We start from the raw sequence: 9,644 nt of genomic DNA, 5'->3' as shown, positions 1-9,644 counted from the left end.
CCACATGCTCCGAGTACATCGCTATTTCCCCTCCGCATCCGCATCCCCCTTCGCTTAACGCACGTCCTTTATGGCGAAGTTAAACTTTTCAAGGTTAAGTCTTTGGCTGGCGTCGCCGGCGAGCAATGACACTTGGGCATGGGCTGAACGAGACCGCGGGGGAAGGGACGCGGATAGGGACCAGAAGCAACATCCAATTCCACGTCCACATCATCGCCATCGAACACCCTCTCGCACACTCACGCACTCGCACACACACACACACACACGCGCAGCAGTTCGCAGTTCGTTCACTTGCCGGGAACCCTGCCTCCTCGTTGTGCGCTTCGTCCTCCATCGGAATCTACCCTCCATCCTCTTGGATCCGTCTAGCAGCTACCATATACCTCGTACCGTCTGCCGTCTGCCGCAATTCCTGCGCGACCAACCGTGGCACTGTGGGTCGAAGTCTACAGTTTAAGGATTAAAATCACAAACAAAGTAATATTGAATTAATATTGTTAATTGCTACACAATCAAGAGCTAAGAACTCAACTTAAAATTTCTATAGTGGCTAACCAGTCGTATACTTGATATCTATATTTATACATTATAGATGATTGCCTCTTCTTAAATTGAGCGAATTCACCACGATTGGAATATATATTTAATTAAAAGCTCGATCGACGACCACTGTGCCTATGACACCCTTTAAATATCTGTTAACCCAGCTCTTCCCCCCCGATAATTGTCTGCCCGTCTGGATGTTATTGCTCACGTTCTCATTCTCTCAGGTGCACGCTACGCTCCAGTGGTGCGGCCATTCCGCCCTTCTGTGCACTCTACACTCTCAGGACAAAAACTTGCAGCATGAACAAATATATTAACAAAAAACGTATGAAGTTTATATGTTTTACAAGCATATAATTGACGCATTTATCGAATTGTTTAATTTCTATATTAGGAAAACCACTTACTTTACTATAAATGGCAGCTATAAATTAGCACATTTTTTCCAATTAAAGTCATTAATAAACTTTAAAACTCGGAAATACTCAGCTTAAACCATTAATAGACCCAGTTTATTAGAATTTAATTAACTAAATTACTGCCGATCAACAGATTCACAGCAATAACGTTTTATATAGCCAAGTATATAAAGGAGTTGGCAGCAGGAGTCTGGCGATTTCATTAGCCAGGCACGAACTTACATAAGGTCGAAACAGGAGCGGCAGGAAGAAGATGTCTGAACCTCGATGGCGATGACTTTTACTGTCGTTTGAGGTGCATACATACATTTCGGTATATATCTATATATAGTTAGTTATATATGGATGTAAGTATGTGTGTGGGCGTCGTCTGGTGGACTTGTTCGGTGAAAGGGAAAGGTTATTAGACTCGCCCCGCGTGCAGAATTCGAAGTGGTGGGGGTCCAGACACTGGCTGCTCCTTATTGTTATAATAACCTTTCGGTTTTCTGTTTTCACTGTCGACGGAAGTGGGCGGCGACAGGCGGCAGCAGGTGCCGGTGGGCGGGGCAGTGCAATGACAGCGGTCGACGTCGGTCCTTGGTCCTTGGTCCACCATTCGGCGGTGGGCATTACGAAAGACTGCCACTTGCTCTCTCTCTTTTTTTTTTGGATTTCTGGGCGACGAACTCGCGGCCCAGTCACAGGCTCAGTTTGTGGCAGGATTTCTCGCCTTTTCGGGATATTTCGGCTATTGACTCGACCTGCGGACATTGCCGCATGGCGGCCTCAGTTGAATGCACCCGACGAGGTCACAGGACATCGGCCCACCGCGTTCTCGGTCAAAGTCACATGGCCACTTGACACCAGAGCCCAGATAAACGCACTTACAATGACTAGGAGATACAAACGAACGTAAGTAGGGATGTGTGTGATGAAAATAGAATTTGAAGTAGGCTTTTCAGGACATTTGCATATACACAGGGGGTAGTGAACTGAAAGAAAGGACTTTTTTTGGGGTCAACTGAATGTCGGCTGATGAAATAAGTTCACGGGTGTGATTATCCACAAAACAGGCAAGTAAAAAGATGTATGCATTTTATAAAACATATGAATAAGTAATCAAATACTAGAAGTATACCTCTAACATTCGATTTAGGGGAAAACCAAATATTTTTATATATACTTTATTTTTGAGGACAAATATTTGTTTCCATAAAAGTATGACTCACTTCAGTGATGTCATGATTATTGGCATAGGTTTTTATAAGCGACATAAAGATAAGAAGTTACCACACATGAGCTATTATCAAAACTTGCAAAGTAATACTTATCAAATCAGTTATCGATTTGCTGAAGGTCACTACCACTTGGCGGCTTTTAAATACTTTTAATATAAGGAAATATTATTAAAAATCACATATTCAATCGTTATTGATTGATATTCTGCAAAAAATGACTCATCAAACCAGATTGCCCCATAAAGATAGGTATTAATCGATTGATCATATTTTAGTGGGTCAATTACCGGATGCTAGATATCGCTTTTCGTTCGAGAATTTTCCTTTTTCACGTTTGCCAGCTGCAATCGGTGCATCGCACGCTTATTAAATTTTTCCGCCAAAAAAAAAAAAAGTTTCTCCATCCCACTCAAGTTTCCCTCGGCGAGATGCAAAATATTTGGCGAGAAGAGAAAATATGTAGGGAAAATTCGCGAACAGATTTTATGAGGTCAAAACTCATTACCAGCGGTGGCAGCGGCGGGGGGTACGCTGTTGCATAGTGCACACTGTACAGTACATACACGTTAGCCCCAATTCGGAGAGTGGGAAAAAGAAAAGCTGCAGCAAGCGGCCCATGACAGTTGTTGCAGTTGCAACTTTCTAATGCGGCAACAGCACTGCAAACGGATGTGGATCGCGGCGACTGCAGCTTGCAACGTGGCATCAGCATTATGTGTGCCATGATGCACATGCATCGCACTGCAGCCAGAAAGCAAGAAAATCGAATCGAATTTCTCCGACACTGCTTTCCACTGCAAATTACTTAACTATTTTCCCAGTTTTCGCTTTGTCGTGCAATTGGCGAACAGTTGTTGCATGTTGTTGCATATTAGCGGCTGCAACAACAGCAGCAGCAGCAGCAGCAACACGGTGCGGCAGTGAAAAGTTGGTCATGACAATCAAATGGCCAACACTGCGTGGCATTCGAGGGGAGAGCAGTATCGCTATCTGCCGGGGTTGGGGGTCTTAGCTGGTTTTTCTGCACACACATACATGTCGTTGTGTGTGGCCACTGATGCATTCCGCCTGTTGCAACTGCCACTTAGGCGAGTCTAGTAGGGTCCCTTACTAACCTTTGCAGGCCACCATTTTGCACGACTTGCTGGCGAGGAGTTGCACTTAGTCACAGGAATGACTAACCAACCAACCGACTGGTAGTCGTTGTTCTACCCTCAATTCCCAGGGTGACTCAGATCGGTCCTTGCCACAAACGCAAGTTGTTAACGCTCCTTTGGGCGAGGCCATCGGTCAACATTGAGTGATCTTCAGTGGGGGAGAAACAAGATGTGCTTCATAATATGCAAAGTATGAGCTACTTACTTAAAGAAATGGCTAATATTTAGATATATGTTAACAAGATATTTAGATATATGTTAATGTATAAAGAAAATAAAAAAAGGATATTCATAAAATAAAATATTATAGGGCATTAAATGAATCTTTTAATATACATAGATGTTTTCAAGCCAACAAAAAGATAGAGATATTGTAATAAAAGTATTCTTGTAATAAATGTTATATGAAACTATGATTTTAAGCTCGTAAATTTATTGAATTATCTAGCTATTTTTTTCAAAAATCTTATCATAATGGGACTATCATCGTATCACCTTCATTTTAAATCCTGGCTAATCCGCTTAGCCACCTGTCCAGATGGTGAAAACGCATAGCTTGGTAACTTGATCTTAACCAACTTAATTGCTGGTGGGTACTTAACGAAAAGTCTACCCACTTTTCTGGGATTAAGACTTTCCTTCGTTGGAGACCCGAATACCGTTGGCCACCAGCTTAATTAGAAACGAGTTAAGTGTCGCAGCTCAGCACTTAACTGATCTATTAACGAATTTCTTTCTAGCCATTTCTATTGACTTTTGTTGTCATCTTGCTTTGTGCTTTTGGCTGGCGGGTCGGGTGATCGGAATCGGGAATCGGTATGGGTATGGGTATCCAGATGGTGATCGGTGTGCCCCAGTGATCTAATAAATGCCGCATTGTCATTCGCTCCGCTTGGCCACTCCGTTTGTCACTCAATGCCCGTGGCCCCGAAACTGGGGCACATTCATTAATTTATCGCATGCAAAACAATCCGCTGAAGTATCTAATGCTGCACCGCTGACGTTGCAGTCGACACACAAAAAAATAGAAAGTTTTTCGCCAATCGCCGGCGGGACTGCCTGCTGCAATTTTCTCTTTGCAATTTGATTAAATAAAATATTGTGTAAAAGCGACGCCGGCAGAGCAACTTTCCAACTGCAAACTGCATACTGCAGGCCGCAGTTTCGCGCCACGACTTCTAAGTCGGTTACTAGATGCAATAATAATTGCATTTGTCCCACTTTACTTTCACTTGGCGAACGAGCAACAAGCAACAAGCAGCAGGCAGCAAGCAACAAGCTGCAAGCTTCGAGTTTCAAGCAACTAGCAACAAAAAGCCGCAGCGCAGGCGTCGACTTTGACTTTGTGTGCCTGTTGCAGCTTTTCCAATCGTCGATGTGTGTGTGTGTGTGTGTTGCATGAAAAGTTGCAACTTTTTCCAGTCGCTTGGTGGAAATTGTGCGCCGTTTGGTTGACTGGCAAAAAGGAAAAGTGGGTCAAGCGCAGCATTGTTGTTGATGCTGCCGCTGCTGCTGTTACTTGTTGCATGCCCCCACTAAATTGACAATTGCCTGCAACACACACATTATGGGTTCGCCAGTTTGGCATTTGATTTATGAAACTGGGTTACCGCTGCTTTCCTTTTTCGCGCTGCGATTCATATGGTTTTTGCTTTAACATTTCGTCAATTTATTCGCTATCATTTAAAGATCTTTACATATTACTCAATAGTACAGCAAGCACTAATCTTAAACATATTTATGTACGATTATTTTTTTTACATTGCCTTCAATATATTGTTTTATTGTGCTTTACATAAAAAAATTACATTTAAATCCGGGGCGCAAACTCATTTCGTAAATCTTGCTTTAGATCGAGTCTGTGCCTAATATTTACAATCTTTTTGAATTTTGTAGCGTACTTTTTGCTTTCGTTATTTTTTTTGGCATCAAAACAATAAATAAGGTAGTTAAAACATTTAAGTTAGGCGAAAGGAAGTTTGTTCGCAGAAAACTAGTTTAAATTAGAACGCGGAGATTTTCCCGGTTTGGTTTTATCATCTTTGAAGAGGGGAAATTGTTTTAAAATAAAAAACTAAAACAATCTAAATGGGTGACTTGGTCAACAGAGCTATGTGCAAAACAATTTAATAGAAAGGAATAGGAATAGATTGGTTATCGTCGATGCAGGATGTTGGATAGGGTGCGTATCTGCGTCTGCAGCTCGGAGTCCATGCGGTACGCTTCCTCCTCGAAGATGAGACGCATCTCCTGCAGCGCTGGCAGCTTGTCCGCCTGCATGTTGAGCAGATCCCCAAAGAACTTGGTCCACACATGCTTTTTGAGGTAACGCGGCAGCTTCTGTCGTATGTCCCACCTGGAGCCCTTCTTTTGCGGCTGCATATAGTCACCGAAGAGCATCACATGAATGGTCGCCGCGATGCAGAAGAGATCCGTTTCGTAGGACCAGCTGCGTCCCTCCTGCATCTCGATGCATGTGAAGCCATCCGTTTGCACCACCTTGCGGAACTTGGTCTTCTCCCCGTCCGGGAAGAGGGTCATATCGATAGCACAGCCGAAGTCAATCAAACGCAGCGATGGCAGCGGACTGTCCACATTGGGCACACGCATTAGCAGGAAGTTGTCCGGTTTGATGTCCGCATGGATGATGTGCTGGCGATGCAGGTGGTCAACGATATTGCAGATCTGCGCTGAGAAGTGCATCACCAGCGATTCGTGCATTACTTTGTTGGTTGTCTGGCGGATCTTGTTATTGATGTCCAGCAGCGAGCCGAACGGTGAGAACTCGGTGGCTATTAGGCTAGCATTTGGGGCGATGATCGCCGTGGAAATGTCCATCACGCCAGGCAACACCTCTGGCTCCTTGATGCGTTTCAGCACCTAAAACACGCAACTTGTATTAGCATCCAAATCTTTTTGGCAAAAAAAAACTTTACTATAGGTGGTAAATAGAATTTTTCTTACCTGATCACATATATATATCTCCCAGGTATTTGGGGGCTTCTGATACTTGAGCGCCACTACATTGCCGGTCCGAGAATCAGTGGCTTTATAAACCGAACCGTAGGATCCGCGACCCACCTCTTTGTCGATGCTGAAGGTCACGCCTTCCAGGACATTCAGCGTGCGAGTGTTGGATATTTTTGGCAGTGGCGTTTGGACAATCTTGTAACTGGCATGGGCATCGTGATTGCCCGGAAAGTCTAGCTTGGCGAGGAAAGCGCGGCACAGTTCGCTGTTGAACGGATCGATGGCCTCCTTGTCCATGTGGCGGGCTATCGTTTCAACGGCCTTCGATAGCCGACGCTCCTGGGCCTCCGTGTCGTGCTGAGTAGCGAAGTAAGAGTTCTCTTGAAATGTGGAGAAATCGGCCATGGTGCTAGTGCCATTATTGTTGTTGCTGGTGTTATTGTTGTTGTTGTGCATTTGTAAGGTCTTATTGACCGGATGGAGGATCTGCTGTTGCGATGTGTCCCGGAAGTTAAGTCTATCCACAGCCAAGGCCAGCGAGCTATTTGAGTTATCCAAAGCTGTGGCACTGGAGAACGAAAAGTTAGCATTGTCGTTAAATGTGCCAGGTGCTCCGGCGAGCACACTACTCGACGCCGCAATGGCCACATCAGCCGCCGAGGATGCCGAGTTACTGTTGCTGCAGAGATCCGGCAGGAACTTGCTGCGTTTGACTTTGGTGCGTGCCCTGCGATAGCCATTCGCCTCGCTCTTCGGCGTCGAGGTCTGGCCCAGCATGTAGGGATGGAAGTGGTGGTGGCTTCCGTTGCGTTGACGCTGGATGGGAATCGGAGAAGCGGGTGCCGGGTCTGGCGAAGGATGATGGACTGCCTGCGGGGGCTGATGGATTATTTGATGCTGCTCCTGCTGCTGTTGTTGCTGGTAAACATTCTCTATGGTATAGGCACTGTAGGTGCTGCTGGGCTCCTTCCTGAACTTGATCTTAATCGATCGGTTTTCTTGCTCGAAAGTGGTTTGCGCACTGAACTGCACGCCATTTGTGTACGGTCCGCTAGGCTCCTCTTCCTCTTCATCGTCTTCCTCTTCATCAGAGTCATCTTCCTCGTTATCTTCACCAGCTTCCTGTTCCTCTTCCTCTTCGGCGTCGTTGTCCTCATCTTCCTCACCTGTATTCTCCTGACCACTGCTGGTATTCTGCCCGTAAAGAGCTCCATCCACAGCAGTCATATAGTAAGATTTCTCAGTTTCGTAGGAATCATAAAGAGTTTGCTGTTCTTGTTCTGGCGGCTCCGATAGCTTGGCTTTTTGCTCCATTAACTGCTTAAACTTGCGGGCTAGTATCTCTTCCGGACTGTACTCGATGCCTGCTCCTGGTGGATATACCAACTGCTTGGCATAGTGACACACACGCGAGGGATCATCAGGCTCTTCGAGCGTTAGAGCCGGCTTCCAGGTCTCATGGTTGTTGCGCCCGTAGGCGTGGAAATTGCGCGGCAAGCGTAGGCCAGCCACTTCGTTTGACACCGGAGGACTTTGTTGAGGAGGTGGATTGCCGTTGCCGTTTTGTTGCTGCTGCGGCTGCTGTGCGTGCAGCTGCGGTACTGCAGTTTGTTGCGTCGGCAACTGTGACTGTTGGGCTGGTGCATAATGGGACTAAAACAAAAAAGGAGTATTTATCAAGTAGCTTTTATATTACATTTTAATGCTCACCTCTGCCACAGGAGCATAATGCGATTGTTGCTGGACTTGGGCTGGTGGTATTGCTGCTGGGGACTGAGTTGCTGGGTGTGGTTCATAGCGCGGCCGCTCCTGGTAGTGTGTCTGATAGGGGACCTGTTGTTCTGGCGGCAGATGCTGCTGTGGCGCCGGCTGATGAGGCTGTGTTTGCGGATGATATTGCTGATAGACATTCTGCTGATATGGCTGGGGACGGTGTTGTGTATAGTTTTGTGGCATCTGCTGCTGTGCATAGTTCGTAAGTTGCTGCAGTGCATCCTGCGGGGGATGTTGCTGATGCTGCTGTTGTTGCTGCTGTTGCCGTTGGTAAAAAAGAGACCTGGCATAGGCGAACTTGGTGTGGGCGTGCTGCAGCTCCGAGCTGCTCTGCGCCTTCTCCTGGAAGGCCAAGTTGAACACCGCCTCCGCATCCTTATACTCCTCGCGAGACTCGTAATAGGCAGCCCATCCAATGTAAAAGGCGGCCACCTGCCGACCAGTTCCTCGCTGAAAAAGCACCTGGTAGAAATGGAGTGGATCCGTCTGCATGGCTATGTACTTCAGCCACAGCCGCACCAAACGGACATCCTGGCGATAGTAGTCATTGTGCTCATAAACCGTCAGACATCTCTCCAGAGTTTCGCGGTACTTTAACTCCGGATCGCTTTGCGCGTGATTCTCGTACCAGCAGATGTAGTTATACCAATGATCGAGTGGATCGGGACCCTGGTACAGGGATATGGCGTGCTCCCAAGCCTGCTTGTCGTTCAGGAAGCCGTGCATCTCGTCCGGACTGGCCAGCGGCGGTGCTCCAGCTGCGACTGCTCCTGCTCCTCCTCCAGAACCCGATCCCTGGCGCATGTACGAGTGCATGGCCATCTCGGCCGGACGGGGAATCCCCTGATCCCGCTGCGCGGTAATGCAAACAAATGAATGCGAGACTGTGGTTCCTACGGGTCACCACCAAGAAGTCTCGGATTTCGGAGTGTAGTGCCCCTTGCCGATTGGACTGGTTAGGCTCCACCAACTCAGTTAATCCCTCGGCGTCGTCGGCTGTCACTGGTTGCACATACACATGATTTTCGGTCGGATTTTTCAACAGTTTGCTATGCTCAGCGATATTTTGTATTTTTTTCTTGCTTTTTAGCTTGCAAATGGAATTTATTAGTGCTGCAAAACAATCGATAGAATCATTGGATGTCACTGTTGACGATGGCTAGGCACAATGTTATCGATAGTGCGATAGAAACGTGTTGTTGGGAATTTTTAAACAAAAAATTTTTGTATAACTTTACTTTTTTATTTATTTATTGCCACAGTTAAAATTAAAAATAAAAATATGTTTTTTTTTTATTTAAATTATTTAAGTTTGAATGACGAGCAATATATGTGTGTGTGCCTAGTGCACTGCTTGCTGTAAGACGTAAGCAGTTCATTGCAGTGCTTAGCAGTACTCAAAACAATGCATTTTAAAAATAACCACAAGATTTTACTAGGTTATGAAGCACTTCCAATTTCATATACTTCTTGTGTAATTATACTCTTATATTGGAAAACTAATGTTTATATCGTATGATATTAATTTATGTTAAGTTTTCTACTTTATTAGGGGG

General features: G+C 45.6%; 1 protein-coding gene across 1 annotated transcript; it reads right to left on the bottom strand.

Moving 5' to 3' along the window:
- Window positions 1-4,987: 4,987 nt before the first annotated feature.
- LOC6731064 (mitotic checkpoint serine/threonine-protein kinase BUB1 beta) lies at window positions 4,988-9,249 on the bottom strand. Its single transcript, XM_002078187.4, has 3 exons — window positions 8,026-9,249; window positions 6,310-7,968; window positions 4,988-6,225 (listed from the first exon to the last, which is right to left on the bottom strand). The coding sequence occupies exons 1-3, from the start codon at window positions 8,908-8,910 to the stop codon at window positions 5,500-5,502; spliced, it is 3,270 nt and encodes a 1,089-aa protein (XP_002078223.1). The 5' UTR covers window positions 8,911-9,249; the 3' UTR covers window positions 4,988-5,499.
- Between the last annotated feature and the right edge of the window lie 395 nt (window positions 9,250-9,644).

The sequence above is a fragment of the Drosophila simulans genome, chromosome 2L (assembly GCF_016746395.2).
Source record: "Drosophila simulans strain w501 chromosome 2L, Prin_Dsim_3.1, whole genome shotgun sequence".
NCBI lineage: Eukaryota > Metazoa > Arthropoda > Insecta > Diptera > Drosophilidae > Drosophila > Drosophila simulans.
Note: the sequence above shows the minus strand (reverse complement) of the source record. Positions and strands in the feature narration are given on the sequence as shown.

What these genes read in the sequence shown, in the direction of transcription:
- LOC6731064 (XM_002078187.4), bottom strand. Translation starts at nt 8,910, where the DNA reads ATGGCCATGCACTCGTACATGCGCCAGGGATCGGGTTCTGGAGGAGGA. An exon ending in ATTATGCTCCTGTGGCAGAG is followed by an intron (nt 7,969 to 8,025) that starts GTGAGCATTAAA and finishes TTTTTGTTTTAG; the next exon opens with TCCCATTATGCACCAGCCCA. An exon ending in AGATATATATATGTGATCAG is followed by an intron (nt 6,226 to 6,309) that starts GTAAGAAAAATT and finishes TGCGTGTTTTAG; the next exon opens with GTGCTGAAACGCATCAAGGA.